Source organism: Zeus faber (assembly GCF_960531495.2).
Source record: "Zeus faber genome assembly, chromosome: 4".
NCBI classification, from domain to species: domain Eukaryota; kingdom Metazoa; phylum Chordata; class Actinopteri; order Zeiformes; family Zeidae; genus Zeus; species Zeus faber.
The window spans coordinates 29,280,708-29,299,398 of NC_137191.1; the positions used below are offsets into that span (position 1 = coordinate 29,280,708).

The 18,691-nt window shown below is 40.2% G+C and overlaps 1 protein-coding gene across 1 annotated transcript in view; it reads right to left on the bottom strand.

Moving 5' to 3' along the window:
- Positions 1 to 18,691, bottom strand: part of prkcaa (protein kinase C, alpha, a) — a 209,731-nt gene that overhangs the window by 88,390 nt on the left and 102,650 nt on the right. Inside the window, exons 4-5 of the mRNA XM_079999133.1 lie at positions 18,116 to 18,227; positions 15,927 to 16,055 (exon numbers count right to left, since the gene is read on the bottom strand). Coding sequence (XP_079855259.1) covers positions 15,927 to 16,055; positions 18,116 to 18,227 — 241 coding nt within the window. The remainder of the gene's footprint in view (positions 1 to 15,926; positions 16,056 to 18,115; positions 18,228 to 18,691) is intronic.

Consider the following 18,691-nt stretch of genomic DNA (forward strand, 5'->3'; position numbering starts at 1 on the left):
TGGAGGCTAAATTTAGCATACGTGGCTCCATGTTTGGCGTCAAAATGCCGACGTAAATTGTATTCCGTCTTCACCGACACTGCCTCGTAACACAGAAGACATTCCGTTTTTTCTCCTGGAAGCACAAACATGTATTCCCTTTCCCATCTTTCATTAAATTGCATACATTTTTCTCTTGTTGGACGTTTTAGGATTATTTGTAGATCTTTTTCAACTCCATCACTTGTTAGAAAATCGCTTTAGTTGAACACCGATATGGAAACACTGCAATCTAACAGCAGGATGCCGGCATCTCGCGGGTCACAAAATGGACATGCATTGTGGGAGATGTAGTTTATGGTCACTGTACGCTGTAAAGCAGTATAGACTTTTATTTTAAGACAATCATATGCCACAAAAAAAGTGACATGGCGTAATTTTTATACCCAGCAATTAAAACCAGCCTAAAAGTTGGGTTTCCATCATTTAGAACTGTTCACAGCACAACCTCAATCTTTCTGAATGCTTTACTATTGAGAAAACCTAAATCACACAGTTATTTATGTATTAGTTATTATGTATTTATGTGTTAATTATGTTTTCACATGTTTTGAATAAAGGTAATATCACATTTGTTTTTAGAAATACTTTTAGCAATCGCCGCGGTACATGCAGTGTCCGATAGCAAGCAGTGCAGCTTCCTGTTTCGAGCATGGATGTAGTGTTTTGTAAGGCCTAAAGGGGACCTATTATTAAAAACTTACTTTTCACTGCTTGTGCACACACATCTGGGTCTCTGATGGGCCAACTAACACACAAACTGTGAAATAAGACAACCTAGGCATCTTTTTGTGAGCTGCCTATTTCAAAAAACATGTGATTCAACAAGCCGTTCAGATTTGCGTCAGCCTTCCGACGTCACATGGGGCCTCAGTAGTAGGGCTGCAGATCTTCTTATATATGTCCATTCAAATATGTTTAATGGTATTATTATTTTTAATATTATAATATGTTCAAAAATTGTAATGCTAAAATTGAGTACAGAGGGTGGGCTTATGCATGTTTTCGCAGCTCCAATCAGAGCGATCTTTTCTCCAAACAAAGCAAAAAAAAAAAAATGTATTTCATTTACTCCGGTTCCTGCTGCTGCTCTGCTGCCGAGCAGATCGCGCCTGAAAAAATCCCGCCCGCGTTCTCACAGTCCGGTGGCAAATGCTCAGCGGCCCAGGATGGTCTGCGAGTCGTTGGTTGGGAACCTCTAGAGGGCATTCCGTCGGTGATGGTGGAGTTTATTTCTAACTTTCATCGCAACATCTTTGGAATTACTGAACATTCTGGTCAAAGGCGAACTCTGCCTTGAACCCAGGAGGAGAGGGAGACTCGCCGATGTGCTCATGCGTTTCCGCCGACGCAGACTTCGCACAGTTACTGGGAGTATTTCTCTCGAATGTATGTTCACTGTGCAACAAACTGGGTGAACTTATATTGAACTTCATCGCTCATCACATGTGAACTGATTCGTTCATTCATGACCAATTATTTATTTATAAAGCAAAATACACAATGGAATGGCATATTCAGCATTCGAATAGTGATTTTTTTTAAATATTCTAATTCTACTCTAATTTTCAATGTCGTTCCTTCAGAGCTACTCGAAATAGAATTAGAACCACAAGTTAACGGTAAATATTTGAAAAATAATCCTGCTATCTAAAAAAAAAAAAAAAAAGTATGCAGTACATAGACTGTAGGCTGCGGCACACGATCCGATGTGTGTTTCGCAAAACAAAAACAATAAAAACAGTGTTTTTATTGTAGATATACTTGTTTTATTTTCCAGCGTTTACATGAAACAAAAAAAATCCCTGCGTGTGGTGTGCCGGCACGGTGTCGGCAATGGAAGTCGGAACAAACTTTTAAAAGAGGCCTTGTAGATCTAATATGAGTGAAGATTCAGCAACTTGATTGCTTATTTCTTGCCTCAAATTTGTTCAGAAATAGATTTTAGTGGACTGATGAAGTAAAATCAGTGAAAGTTTACGGACTAAATATAAAGATGTAAAGCTCGAACCCCATTGGCTCACAGAACAAGGGGCCTCAGGAGGGAAGCACCACCCACTTAAACGGAGCGTCCTGGAACAGGATGGTATACAGGCATGTTACAGTGGCTCGTTCAACCTCCCCCTCTCTCTTACTTTCGGTCTTTCTCTTTTTTTTAATTCATTTATAGCCTCCTCCCTCCAAACCATCCCCAGCCAGAGAACTCTCATTCACATCGCTGTTTAACTATTAAATCTCTTTAATTATCTCTTTAATCTTTAATTTATTAATCTAAATTAATATGAAATCTCTATTAAATCAACCAATGAATTAAACAATAAGGTGTCGGATGGCCAGCCTACTGATGGTTCGATGGAAGATGAAGCAAACATATATGTCCTACTCAATATTGATGTATTATACTAGTGATATGTTTTAGTCAGGGTCACCGTTTTTATCCATAACATGTGTTGGGTACACACACACACACACACACACACACACACACAGACACACACACACACACACACACACACACACACACACACACACACACACACACACACACACACACACACACACACACAAACACACAAACACACAACATTTTGAAAGGTACAATACTGTATTGTATTTTACTGCTCTCCACTTATCTGAGGATTATTATTATTATTTTTTGGTCTGGGTGTAGATTTTGGGCAGCCTGGCAAACTTTATCATCCTGCAGTATGGTTTAAATTTACTCTGCGCTGTTAGCTCAGGCGCGGCAGCTCGGCGGACCTTTTCTCATGATAATCTGCCTCCCTGGACAATGCCAGTGTGTGTCTGCACTGTGAGTCACTTCTCAGAATAGCCTAAAGGTTTCTTGCCAATGGAGGAATGACTTGAAAATCCCTTTATTATTCTGCATCTTTACACAGGAGATGAGATAGAGTAGCCACGGGCGCTTGGAGAACTGAACGGCCGAGGCGCGGATATTCTGCCTTCCAAAGGCCCTGCGAACCCGATGCCCTACAGAGAAATCATGCTCAAGATCGTGTACATTTGCTTATTATTACCAGACGTCCGTGTAAAACTTTTTGGACTCCTACTGTTCATTTTTGGACTCCTAGAAATCCTTGTTTCTTCTCTGACGCCTTATTAGCCAATGACTGCACCTCCTTTCAGCGTGAGCTTCATGTACTGTAAGTCAACTAGTTAAGAGGATTCATTCTACCCTGGTTGTTGTTGGTCATTACATTCTCCAATCATATGTTTCCATCCACATTTCTTGGGGAAATTCTGAGCCGATGTCAGAAATATCCCTGTAAAAAAAAAAAAAAAGCTGGGTTAAGGCAAATAACCTACCTACAGTACCAACCCAAAGGTTACATTTTCCAATGTTCCAATGTTCCAATGCCATGACCATGACTACCCTACCCCAGATGGTCATAAAATGTCTATACTCCATATCTCCATGTTACTACTCCTAAGCCCTGTGGAGGCAGTGTTGTCCGTTGTACACAGGATCTGGGATGGCCTCGGCGACTCACAGTCTGGCCCAGCCGAAGGGGGTGTTGGGCGGTCAGCAGATGCTGGACCAGCGCCAGTAAAGCCACAAGCTAAGCAGTCACAAGTTCCTCAGTGTTTCTCTCACCTACGGCAGGGCTCCGCCGAGAACAAGAATATGTTTCCTTGTCGCTCTGCTCGTAACTGTAAATAATTGATTTGATGAAGCTGAAGCCTTCATCCCAAGCTACACACACAGAGTCATATCTGTCCTTAACTTCTGGATTTTGGGATCAAGCGCTTTGGTTTCCTTAGTCCTAAGACTGCACCTCATTCACAAAACATTTCTTCTGACATCGGATTGATAAAAACATGCGTAGTCAGTTGATTCCGTGCACGTCACACTTTTACCAGAATATAAATAGCAATTGTTGGTTCACTGGTAAACTTCCCTCCCTTTCAACCGCCCTGTCAACCCCATGAAATGCGCATGCAGCTGTGAGGGTCCAGTCCCAATAAGCCAACACATCTGTAGGATTCTTGAGCTTTCCTTCTTTCTATGGCATGTTATCACCATACCTTTGAACAAGCGCTGTTCAATACAATATGCATACAATTCAGTAGCTTATCAGGTCTAGAAATGTAGCCCAAACAATAATTGAGATTTTTGACTGCAACGTCAAGATCAAATATATATATATAGTACACATTATAGCTGTGTTTACTGTATGTGTGTCTATATATATATACAGATATACAGATATATACATACGTTTATATGAAGCTTTACCTGAGGCGGCAGGAACCACTTACACCGGTTACTGTGCAAAAACACGCCATCCCACTCTTTACATTTACATTTACATTTAGTCATTTAGCAGACACTTTTATTCAAAGCGACTTTAAAAGCTTACAGTACGAAGAGTGTGTGCGCACGCCTGTGTGTATGTGTTGTGTGTGTGTGTGTGTATATTTGTGGAGGGGTGGGTGGAGAAAGGGGTTGGAGAAAAATGTGTTTTTATGGTTGGCATAGGTTTACTCAGGGAGGTGACATGCAAACATATATGACCCTTGTGCGGGGGGGGGGGGGGGGGGGCTGAGAAGAATGTAGGCTGTGTGTGTGTGTGTGTGTTTATTTAGGCGTTGGGGTGTGTGTGTAGGCGTACTGTCTGCATTTGTCCTTGTTTATAACGTCACCACTCATCCATTCATCTATTCATTCATTCATCCATCCAGGTTTGAAGCGTGGACAGACTGGGCTTTCATTAAGAGATTCTTTTCTAAACGGTGAGAATGCATTTCAAAACCCTTTGACAGTCGAATGCCAAGCGCCCCTGAATATCGACGTCGTGGACGAACGATTCTTATTTATATTTTTCCCTTTTCTGTTAATATTTATCATTCTCTCTCTCTCTCTCTCTCTCTCTCTCTCTCTGTCTCTCTATCCCTTTTTAGGAGGCCAACAGAGCAGGCCCAACTGTTTTGCGCAAGTGGTTTCTTTCTTGTTTATTTCTTTCTTTCTGTATTTATGTCTCTCATTTTGTTTCTTTCTCTCTTTCTTTCATTCTTTCTCTCTCTTTGCCTCTTCTCTGTGTGTGTGTGTTGAAATATGGAATTCATTTGATATCAAACATAATTTTAGTTGGCATATATATATATATATATATAGATATATATAGATATATATTAGGGCTGTCTAAGTTAATACATTAATGCAAATTTAACGCCACTATTTATATTTAAATAGTGGCGTACCCACGCACGCACACACGCACGCACGCACACTTCTGGCTAAATACACTCGTCAGCGCAGCGTCTGCAGAGAACACTCAAAATAAGCAGAAAAATGAAAAATCTACACTACATCAAAATCCGACTGAACATATTTTCCATGAATGGTGCCATCATGTTTATATCCTCAATTTTGCAAATAATATGTTACGTCGGATTTTGATGCACGGTAGATTTTCAGAACCTGTACTGAACTTGTACACCATTCTCGGTGCCATCATGCAAGTTCTGCAAATCTACAGTACATCAGTACAAGTTTTTCATCAGCACACTTATACAAAACTTAAAAACAAAATACTTTTCTTATGTGCGCCATGATTGGCTCAAAGACAGAGAAGGCGGGACATCCGGTGACTCAACATTCTCCCTCGCCATAGGTTAAGCAGTACCAAAGCAGTACCTTTGAGGATATCTGGACAATATTTGTCATTGTTTTGGTTTGTAATGTTTTTGACCTCCAATAAACATGCATTTGCATAATGCAAGCATATTTGTCCACTCCCATGTTGATAAGAGTATTAAACATAATACAGAACTGCATACTGTGCCGTATTGCTGTTCTGTTCGGTGTTACTGCATTGCTGTTCCGTACTGTTGTATACTGTACTGTATATCTCAACACACACTACCTCACTTTATTCACATGACACTTTACTGCACATATTTGTATATACATAATAGCCTATTCCTTTTATTTCTTTTTTATATTCCTACTTTGTATATTTCCCTTGTTTTACTCTAATTGTATTCTATTTACTAACTGAATTGCACTTTAAGAATCAGTTTGTTTGGTTGATTCGTTTTTGACCAGTTAGTACTTATTGTACATAATCCCTGGGTGTGTTGCAATGTAATTTCACTACATACTTGTACGTATATGTATGTGACAAATAACATATTGAGATACTGAACACTTGAAACAAAATATCTCCAAGGGTACATTTTGAACTAATAAAAAATTTGCGATTAATTGCAATTAAACTATGGATAATCATGCAATAAATAACGATTAAATATTTTAATTGACGACAGCCCAAATATATATATATATATACAGTGGACTTTGGATAATAATTCAAGAACAATTAAAAACATACCCCATTTGAGGTTAAAAGGCAGAGAAAGAAGGAGAGGTGTAGAAGGAAAGAGAGCAGGTAAGAGCCAGGAGGAAAGGGCGTTTCCAGAGAACGTGGAACGTGGAACGTGGTGGAACGTGGACACCTGATTGCATGTGTTCCATATACCACCATACGCCGCCAATACTCTTTACCAGAAGCTTTTGCGTTTGCTGTGTGGAGAACAAAAATCCTTTCTGTCTTTCTTTCTCCCTCCCAGTCTTTCTTTTTGTCTTTCTTTCTTTCTGTCTTGTTTTCTCTCTATCTCTTTCTGTCTTTCTCTGTCTGTCTTTCTTTCTTTCTTTCATTCTCTTTCTTGTTTTCTTTCTCTCTTTTGTCCCGTGTTTCTTTCTTTCTCTCTTTCTATCTCTTTCTTGTTTTCTTTCTCTCTATCTCTTTCTTTCTTTCTTGTTTTATTTCTCTTTTTTTCCTGTGGATCTTTCTTTCGGTCTTTGTTTCTTTGTTTTCTATCTTTCTTTCTTTGTCCTTCTTTCTTTCTCAGGAATATAAAATAGTTAATATATTCAGTTACCATATTCAGAAGTGATTTACTCTTCTTCTTAAAGCTTTAAAAGACTTGCGTTGATTTTGAGTAGCGTCTCTGTCCCCCTCCTCATTCATTCAAAACTCGTGTGTGAATGAATGAGGAGGGCTTTTGCTGTATTTCATAAAGGTGAGTTCACTGGCCTCACCATTCGATTATGATTCACCTGACAACAATTCTCGATGCATAGCGATTGCATCTCAATGTATCGCATCCTCAATTTTCTAAATGGGCACTGGTGTCATTTTTTGGTAATGATGGGTCTCGTTACACTCACCACCATTTACTTTTTTGTGTTCTAACTGGTCTGTACTTTTCATGTAACCATATGAGGTCATGTTATTTAATTCCTTAGCCAGTCTCTGTGCTTACGTGTGAGTGCACACGATGTTCCCCGGAATTTTCCGATTATAATGCTCTTTGTTGAATGTCAAACTTGTGTCACAAAGCAATGTTCAGCTTTTACACTATGCACAGTAACTGCACCTTTTGTGACATCTGCTGGTAAAGGCTACCACAAAGACTATATGACCAGCGGTCCCAGAGATCAGGCTCTCGTCAAGAACAGACCCCTGGTGCATGTTTTTAAAACTTTATACCAGTACATAATAAATAATCATCTTCTAATCACTATCTTTATCACCTCAGTCCAGCCGTCTGGCCAAGCTTACTTAATTCACCATCAGCACCAAGGCCTGCACCGGGGAGCGATTGAATAGGATGGTGAACACTGGGGCAAGCAGGTCGGCACAGGTCTTCAGAACATGTCCGGGGATGCCTTCCGGTTTTCCTGGTGTTTACCCGTCTCAGTGCGCTCACCTCTGTTCTGTTGTGCTAACCAGGGGGCTAACGCGAAAGCATCAGCCCTCACTGTGGTAGCTCGGCCTCTGTGGTCCGTAAAAGTCCCTTATCCCTGCCCCATGTGTCCAGTGTCAAACTGCTGGAACTGAGACTCTTTCCCTGCACCCACGCTTTGCCTCTTTCACAGCCCTACTCAGTTGGTAAGACGCCGCTTTATGGAATTTCCCTTTGGGGATTAATCAAGTATCTTTATCTTATCTTTGTAATGGTCCATGTTCCTCGCCACGAGCCATGTGTCCTTGGGAGCCGCATCTACTAGCTTAGCAAGATTCAAGATTCAAGAGGTTATTTGTCACATAAATATAATGAAGTTCATCACCCCTTCCATAAACCCCCTAACAACATCGGGGGTGGAGCGCGACACAAAACAAACGTCACTCAGCACGTCCTGCAGCGTGGCTTCTGAATGGCTGGTACAGCACCTGATCTCTCACGTCACTGGAGCTTCCCGAACACGATGGAGATAATTCAATTTTGTGCAGGCTGTTATTTTAATCACAATAAAATATGTAAATTAGAAATTATTGGTAGGGTCCGGATTTTTTTTCCCATCTATTTTTTCATGTTATTTTTAATTATTGTCTTCACTTGTGCTTATTCCCAATGCAATAAACTGTATACTGAATACTAATGTAGCTGTATACTGTATATACTATGAAGATGTTACTATGAAGTGCACAGGGAGTAGTGTACTATTAAGATGCAGGTGTAAAACCTGCAGGTGTAAAGTGACATTTTTGTATGGGATATATTTTTTAATTTGGTGCCATGTGGTGGCATTCTTTTTGTTTTGTAAAATATAATTTAAATATAGCCTTAAGAAGACTGAATTAATGTGAAGAAAGTCCAATTTTGTTTCCAAGATTTGTACATTTGATTTTATTTATTTCTAGGTTTATAAAATACATTATTATTGTGAAGGCAGTTATCTGTTGATTTACAAACTGCAATAAAATAATTGTGTTCCCCAAAATGGATGAATAATCGTGATAAATAATCGTGCTCACAATATTGAGCAAAATAATCGTGATTATCATTTTAGCCATAATCGTGCAGCCCCAGCAGGGAGTAATGAACTACATTGATTTTGCTGTTTACATAGATTTCACTATGTGGGGAGAAGGGAACAAGAGTTTCCTCTGTTGGGAGAAAAGAGGAAAGGAGTGACCGATTCGGTCCACGGGGTATGGTGGCCGTGGCGAGCGCCAGCTCTGAGCCAACACACAATGGAGGGACAGCGGACGGCGACAGCAGGACGCTACAACAGAGGACAGCTGTGCGACAGCAGGACTAAGAGGAGGTGGAGGAGACGGCTCTATTCTAGTGAAACACCAACACAGGCTCAGATTTTGTCCTTTCAGAACCAACGGCAGGCCAAATTTGATAACTCAAAAACACATACGTGACCGCCGAAATGTCGTCTATCCGCGGAAATATCTGTCTTGCTGGTCGATAGATTAGCTCTGACTCACTATTTCGATGATAAACATGTCTGAACCATAGTGACTTTGACAATTGCTTATAAAAGATAATAATCAAACCAGAAATATTCCTGTCCGTCTCTCTGTCCAAATGCAGCGTTAGTGAGACGGAGACTACTTCCTGCGGCAGCTGCGTCATTTCCTGTTTGTTGATATAATGCCCCTGGTCATGGTGCTGGTGGCCTGTTCCAGATGCTTGACAGTGAGTGTGTCTGATGGAAACAATGTGCCCGATAGTGTGTCTGTGTGTGTGTCTGTGTTTGAGAGAGAGAGAGAGAGAGGGGCAGAGAAGGAGAGGAGAGAGAGCAGATTTCCACTTTTGATAAGGTGTTTTTGTGCATGTCCGTGTGTGTGTTTGTGTTTGCTGTGTGGCTGCATGCAATTGAGTACAAAACATAAAGATAGATAGGAAGCAAAGGGGAGACAGATATTTTTCGTCATGTCAAGAGGGAGCGAGAGAATGAGGGAGAAAGAGAGAGGTTGATCAAGTGATATATTGTATTGACTTTTGATGGATGCTTTGTATGCGATGCTACATGTGTATGTGTATTGTTCAACTGTGGTGTGGGGGTGGTGTGGTTAAAGCAGCCAAAGGCGTCTTGGGTCTAGGTAATTGGGCCCAGGATCAGGGTGGCTGTACGCCCGTTCATCAGAGCAATCAACGAAAACACCATTGGGGTGGCGTGTGGCAGGCAGAACTGCCACAACCATTCATTAATGAAACCCGGTGTAGGAGGACAAAACTACCTCTATCTCTAGTGTCTAGTCTAGTGTTTCTGGAAAGACACAGTACTCACCCCAGATCTTGTATTTAAGGCATCTCAAACTCATTGCAGAATTACAAAAACAAAAAAATAAAAATAAAAAAAAAGACCAAAACCTACTGATTTAACGACCCCTCTTTAGTAGGTTTGGCTCTGACTGGCTCACTGATGGTCGGACAGAGCATTCCCAACCCTTCCAAGAATAAAACCTGAAATCTGGAGAGGCTGCTTGATTCGATAGCTGACCCGAGATCTATTCCAGAAAGCAGGCTTCGAAAAACCCTTCTCTTTCAACCCATCAACTGTTGTTTTCATGTGCATTATTTAAAGTTGTATGTCTACTTATGCCGCAATACTGTAACCTGTGTTTACTGTAGACTAACTGTCACTTGTGGGCTTACAAGTCACTAGTTATCATAGTGTTACTAATGTTACTTCATGTTAACTTGTCTAGATAGTGTACATACATAGTGTACATAGAGTATATGTTATTTTTAATCTCATTTTTATTTGTATCTCTTTCTCGGCTGCCCGGTTTTTTTGCTGCCCTCACTCCTGAATCTCCCTGCGGGGATGATTCAAGTCTTATCTTATCTCTTATGTAAGTTATATTACTCGTATACCTAGAGCAGTGGCACGCGGGGCATTTAGCTTCCGCTCAAAAAAACAGTCCAGGGTGACCGCATTTTTAAACCCCTAAACCGGGACCCTTGAGTATACCACATGTTCAGCACTCAGAGCGAGAGAGAATGCCACAGTGGAGTCGCCTATAGGAAGTGCCGGCCCCCTGCCCCTTTACTGTATATCTCCAAATGTTATATTTTCTAGTAAATGTTATTGTTTCTTTTTTTATAAATTGCCGATATTCCAGCAAATTCCGAGGTGTATTGTATATTTCCATTTTCTTTTCTTTTTTATTGTTATTACTTTTTATTTTTGGCTATTTTTGATGTGAGCCTCTGTGACACTGCAATTTCGTCTGGTTAAAAGTATCTATCCATCTATCCATCTGTGTATCTATCTGTCTGTCTATCTTTAGACCATTAGAGCGACCTACCTATCTATCTAATATTGGATATATTTTTATTATTATCCCCACGACAAATCTAGAAAAATACATCCAGCAGGATATTCAAATGTCAGTTGTCGGAGAACAGGATAACACAGTAAACACTAAGAACGGAGTTGTCTTTGAGGCTTCTCCCACCTAAAAATCGGTGGAAAACTCCATTTTCCCTTTGTTCTTTTTACCCGATTCTAATTCTAACATAAAATAATCATCTTTCTTCCCGGCTGTCCTGAATTACATCCATTTGGGGTCTTCATTTCTCTTTGGTGGTAGTGTATATACATGCATATGAGCAGAACAGACGGATCCGAAAAGAGATGCCCCAGTTTGTTTCCTCTTCTTCATAAATGTAGTTAAATATTCGTACACGACTCCAGAGCGCCCTTAAGCCCGGGTTCACCTGAACACTTGGCCTCAGAGGGGTATTTAAAGACGTTGCCCCGCAAAACCTTCCTTAAACACTAATAACTTTCTCATCATTTACCTTAATAAAAGTGACTAATATGGACGCATTCCGCCAGCTCATGAATGTTGCATTTCTTTGTGTGTTTTGTCGTTCGATTTAATTAATGCAAAATGAGATGCTCAGTTTTCAAGCTCATCCAAACAACAGTGTAAAAGAACATAATAATGACAATAATCAAACAGGATTAAAAATAGATTATGAAATACAATGAAGTGATACACTAATATACATCTTACAATTACATGCAGATTTGGTCATTTGTTTGTTGGGTCATTAGGACACAATATCAAATATAAACGTCACCTACACTCTTAGAAATGGGTGATTACTCACTAAAATGCAGTTGAAAATATGTTTTGAGCCTGGATTTAAAATCGATTGATTGATTTAGTCCCCCTCCCCCAGACATTTAAGAGACATAATAAATAAACATTAAAAAAATAATACAAATGTAAATGTCTGAAAAGGAGCAGGAAGAAGAAAACACTTTTGTTCTCCCACCCCTATTCTATACACTCTTCGATTAAATAATCATGAATTACAATATTACTAATTATTATTTTAATTAGAATATAATCATAATTATTAATAAAAATATGAACGTAAACTATTCAAAATGAATTAATTGTATTATTATAATTTCATTTTTATTGTTGTTATTGTTATTAATATTATGTAATATTATTTACATCAGTATGTGTTTCGTTTGTTTTGTGTTTTAGCTTTTATGTATCTTGTGTACATTGTATGCACTGAGCTAAGATAATAATTTATTCAGGTGTTACAGCACCAGAAGTTGACAGAACAATGCAAGTAAAAAAATATGTATATTAGTTAGATATTAGATATAGACACACTGTCCTTCCTCCAGGGGAAGCCAGGAGCAGTGATCCAGAGATCCGTGTTGTAGTCAGGGACAGGACAGGAGAGCATTGTGCATGTTTTAATTGGTGTCCTTTTTTTATGTAGGAGGAGACCCATGTGAGCACAAGCAGAAAATGTAAACTCTACACAGAAAGGCCCCTGATTGGGAGACAACCCACCTGCGCATGGTGCCAATAGCGCCCCAGGCGGGAATTGAACCCAAGACCTTCTTGCTGTGAGTATAGTCTCAAACAAAAGCTCAACGAGTACTACAAAATTTGGGGTCTCTTTCTACATCTTCTTGAAGGTGAAAATTTGCAGCAAATTCTAGATCCACTTGAATCCTCCCCTAAGCTCCTTTCACACATGCACTGCAACCCTGAAACTATCTGGACATTACCCGGAGGAGCTATATGTGTGAACGCAAATGTCGGATTAATTTGGACCGGACATTAACCAGACTTTACCCAGCCAGCACCCTAGTACAAAGTCTGTGTAATGTCATATTGAGCGGTATGTGTGAACAGAGCAGGTAATTGTCCGGATTATTCACAGCGAGAGAGTGGGCGTGTTGCGTGTTGCTCTCTAACATGCGCCAGTTATTAACTTTCTTGAAGATTTTCGTGCAAGGAGCATAGCTGCTTCGTAATCCTTTTTGCTTTCCTTTATATTTCTTTACACTCTTTCGTTTATTTTATGTCCAAATACATGGGGTATCGACGGCAAAAAAGATAAGTCTGTAGTCCCGTCCGCCATCTTGGGTGTGCTAAAACTCTGCAGCATCATTGCATCATTGTGTCACATCCTGCCTCCTGCACGCTCATCCCAGGTGCCGCCCCTCGTCTGAAGCAAACGGACAATCATCTGACATGGACAATCTCCTGTTATGTGCTGCATCCGTGAAAGCGCAACTCTTGACAATGTCCGAAGTTGATGCGTGAAAGCAGTATTAGTCTTTTATCCTATGTATGCAATTGCTAATATCGTATGTACATTTCTATTGAAAATATCTATTATTCTTATGCTATACTCTACATACTGTATGTATGATACACTTTATGCGGTTAATTTTCAAGTATCTGCACATTCATTATACTTAATAAGTCTAAATTGAAATGCACTGTATATTTTATCTCATTACCATAGCTGTCACCCCTGTAAATTTTTATTAATTCATTGATTTGTTTATTTATTAATTGATTTATTTTAATGAGATGATGCATGCTGTATTTCCAAAAATAAACTGGTAGTCAAATAAAAAACGGGACTCTAATAAATACCGAGAGCGTGGTCTACACAAATATATAAAACCCTGCCTCAAATACAGACCGGGGGAAAAACTAATCGGAGCTGCAGAACTGTTCTGCTACGAAGCTCCTCTCCCGAACAAACATTGTGTTTTTATTGTAGATGTATTTAATTTACACCATTTCCTACTGTTGAGTAGGGAGCAGATCGCAGATCGCTTACTGCCCCGTGGGCTTCCACCACAAATGCGACTTTTAGGGTAGCTACTACAGTAGCTCTCTCTATTCTCATCATACATGTGTTGGCATGGCATAACACCCAGACGGAAATTTGATTAAAATTCTTACAAAAATATGATCAAATATACTTATTAAACAGAGGGAATTAGATATAAAAGCCTGGTTATAATAAAAGCCTGCTTCCGATAAAGGGCTGGTACCCTCTGCAGTTGAGGTAAATAAAGGCCATGGTCACTATTTTGAGGAAATACGGTATCACATTGCTACCACGGTAAAACACAGCAATTTGAGAATAATTGCCAGCTCACCAGTAGCCCTCAACAAGAGTTCAATACGTCTATTGTTGTGACTCATAGCAAACCAATCAATGATGTCCTGTATATAATATAGGATATTATGATACAATATAATACTTTCTCTTCGTCTCTGGCCAATTCATACCGAACACTCGTTGGCGAGGCGTCTGCAGAGAATACTCAAATAAGCTAAAAAATGTGATAGATATCAAAATCCAACTTCTAACATTTGCAAAATTGAAGATGGAAACTTTCATTCACTGAAACCTTGAACTTGAACACGATCGGCAAACATGTTAAAAAGCTTCTCAAAAGCCGTCCTGCAAGCAGTCTAAAGATGGATATGCCTCACCTTCTGTATGTCGCGCCATGATAGTGGACGCCAAATGTTGTTATAATCCAATAATAATGTAATAATGTGTGTGTTGTGTGTGTGTGTGTGTGTGTGTGTGTGTGTGTGTGTGTGTGTGTGTGTGTGTGTCACTAATCCCGGCCCTCCGCCTGGCCCCGGGTCCCCCTGGGGTGACAATTGGATGAGTGACTGAGTGAATAGGGCGTTGATCCCCTGTTGTGTGAGGACGCCGACATCGGTCAACCACGCAACTGAAATGGCCGCACGCATCTGCTGACACCTGCTAACGTGCTAATGTCTGTTGCCAACCCTCCTCCAACGTTGCTGGAGGAGGGTTGGCCCCGCCGCAAACAAACAAACAGCTTATGTTGCATCCCCTCTCAGTGAGTAGACATCGAAAGGTCATCAGGACATCGAGTGTGTCTTGGGTAATGGGTGGCATTTATGGCAATATTACCTGAGGTCATGAGTTTGTAATGGTTGTTTTAGTTGTCGAGGCGGTCAAAGGTCTTCCGTTTTGTCCTAGGGCTGCGGCAACAAGGCCTGGAGAACGTCCCAGACATTTCAACTATTTAAATTGTAAAGTTTCTCCTCTTCTCAAATGCTGGATTGGTTTGCAAACGAGGGTCGCTTGTTCCAAAACATCAAGACTCCAGATCAATATACATTGAGTATGCTGATCTGATCCTGACGATACCTACATTTATGAACATTGGAACATTTGTTCCTCCATAAAGAAAAAGTGCGAACATATTTACCACTATGCACAGTAGGTACCAGTATATATGCTAAACACGGCAACCTAGCTCTCAGCCACACACGGGACCCCACACCCCAACGGGAATGAACTTCCCCGCGTCATCAGTGTCTTCCAAATGTGTCGTGACAAAGCTCCATCGATTTATAAGACAATGGGTAATAGCCATCGAGATTTCAGTAGCCTCAGCAGCTTGAGGCCTTTTAGCACACAAATCGTAAGAGCAGCCACGGGTAAGATGAGGTTTGTGTCTGTCTAGTTCCGTTTCAATCTCCCATCACCACAAAAGGGCTGTGCGGCAGGGGGAGACACGCCGAGTTCATTTCAGGTTAACGTTGGTGAGGGGGAAGCAGAGGGAGTGTCAGTTAGTCTGGCCGGCCAGGGTCTATTAGGCGACGTGTGGGGATCGAACGGGCAGCCACGAAATAGGTACAAAACAAGTGGCCTGTGCAAACGGCACAAACAAACATGGGGAGGCCTGTGTCCCGGCCTGGCCAGTGGATTGATAGACACACAAACATAATAGAAAATAATGGAAACTTGTCAGGGGGCCGGGGTGGGGGAGGACCTACCCGTGACCTGCAGTTTTTCCCCGGCAACCTCACACTTGAGGTACAGACGACCCCTCCTCTCGGTGTAGTCCATCCCGCACAGGCTGGGCACATTCATCACACACTGCTTATGGACGTTCATATCGCAAGCTGTAGAGGAACAGAAATAAATATGTGTGAGATAAATTAATTAATTGGCATGAGTCAATATCAGCTTCCCACATGTGATCATTATTAAATCACAAATAGCCGCCCAAACTTGAACCACGTCTTCTTCTTTACGGCCATCGCATCTCTGCTCTGTGCATAGCCGATGCTTGTATGAAAATGATCACATACACGAAGAGAACCTTGAAAAATATATAACGCTGATTCTAGTTTGACCCATTTTATCTTGTTAAACATCTTTATCTTTATCTTGTCGTTCCTTCAGACAGTTCAGGGATCTCCCTTTCTGCGGTGATTTATTCAATGTGTCCAAAGAGATACTGTACATAGAGCCGGCAGAAAGGCTTTCAGGGCATTCTGGCTGACGGTTACACTAAAGCCATATTGTGATACCATGTCATACTGTACATCCCCTTCAAATATTTAGAAACAAACAGGCCACGCTCTGATAGGCCAGAAGTTGGTTTGATTGCCTTTGGGCTCAATTGCTTATACCTGGCTCTCCTTGGTAAGACGGATGCTGCTATTGTATTTTTTCCAACTGAATTTTCTGGTTCGAATTTGACCAATCGAATTGGAGCAACCTGAATTTATTTATATTTGAATTTCAAAGAGGTGAAACTTTAAATTTCAAAATCAATAATCAAAACATTATGGCACTTATTTGCTTCCATATACAGGTTCTCCTCACTTAACAACCTACCTGTTTAACGACCGTTCAGACTTAGCTCTCTCCCCAGTCTGTCTTGTACAATACCCCGTGTCAAGCATCTCAGCGAGCGTCACCCTTCATACATTATACATATTTTATACACTAATATATAGATATCATCACCGTTCTCAGTGTCGTTCCCGCAGTCTGTCAGTATTCACTTCACTAGCATTTGCGATGGCCACGCCCTCTTACCATGAAACAACACGGGTCCTCGCTTATCAACCAATTCACTTAGCGACCTGGTCATAGGAACGTAACTCGGTCTTTAAGCGAGGAGCACCTGTATCAAATTTAATACAATCCCTGCGTGGTTGCGAGAGATGTGGCTTCCCGTACGATCGGACGAATCCGAAGAAGAAAAAAAAAAAGAAAAGGGATTCCTGTACCATAATCCTCTCTGACACAACACATAAAATCACAAACAAACTGCGTGACAGGCAGTCACGTCTTGTAACTCAGCTGAGGCCAAAATTATATAGCAATCTCATAGTGGTGTGTGAGGAGAGGTGTGACGGAGCTGCCAAAAAAGATTCCCCGCCATGCCGCCTGTGTGATAATCTCTATTTGCGTACCGCCCCGCGGCCGTCATTAGGCACCGACGCTAACCTGTCGTGGGTGGTGGACGGTGTGTTCAAGAGCTAATTAAGGCATTCTGAAATTTAACATGCCGACAAAGGATGACAGGGGATGAAAATAGCCTGGAGAGGATATTACTGCAAATTTAGTCGAGGCTCGGGAAATTGATTTTTGGTTAAGACGCGTATACGGGTGTAGTAGAAAGTCGTGCATGGAATCGTGCACATCCAACCCTAAAATAATTAAAAAAAAATGAACTGGCAGAGAAAAAAAATGTTTTATAGAATCACCTTCAATCGAAAAGTAAAATACCAATAATAAAATATAAATTCAATACAAATAAACTGAGAAATAAATAAAAATTGCAAATTGAAACAAGATAATAAAATACTAATAAAATAATTAAAATAAAATAATAATGAAAATAATAAAACATTATATTTTAATATTAAATTAATTATATAAGAATTATATTAAACTGTTTTGGAGCACTTTGGCCTTTCCATACCCACTCTTCTAACTCAGGAAAGCCCTTCCATTAGAGGTTTCATATTTTCTTTCAAATCGCCGGGTACAGATTAAGTTCTTAAATAGAAAGGTGATCACCACTTTAAATATACTGTGTGTACTTCCCAGATGGGATGCTGTTTATTTTAGGTGAACTGATGGGACCTTACCAGAATCCCCCTGGGGATTAAAAGAGTATTATCTTATCTCAAATTTAAAAAGAAACAATGATCTGAATACTTACTCTCGCACTTCATGCCTTGGTGGATCATCCCGTACAGCAGAGATCCACAGTGGTCGCAGAAGGTAGGGCTCCCATAGGTGTGGATCTTAAATTTGTGCTTGGTTCTGGGGTCCTGAGGTGATACATTTTGTTTCAATCAGAATATATAAACAACAAATAATTGAACAGTTTATTTGATGAATCACAGTTAATCCATCAAAGGCTTAATTTAAGGACAATGTCCTCATCCACGACAGTGGGACAATTAGTCAGAAGAAGCTTCTACTGAAACAATCCCTCATTTCTAGCTTAATGTGATGGCTATTTTTATAAATCCCAATTCTTTACTTTACGGCTTTGACCCAAAAGAAGACATTCTCTATTTATAAAGCTATGCATCAATTGAATGCCATGCTATGATTTGATTTTTCAGAACAGAAACAAAAACAAATTTGTCAAATGTATTTAATGGCATTTTCATCATAAACAAGCAGCTATTGTTCTCCTATTCTTTTGCACCGAGCCAGTTGCAAACACAAGACACAAAATGCTACATTAAAACATGGAAAACAATAACATAAAATAAACATATATAAC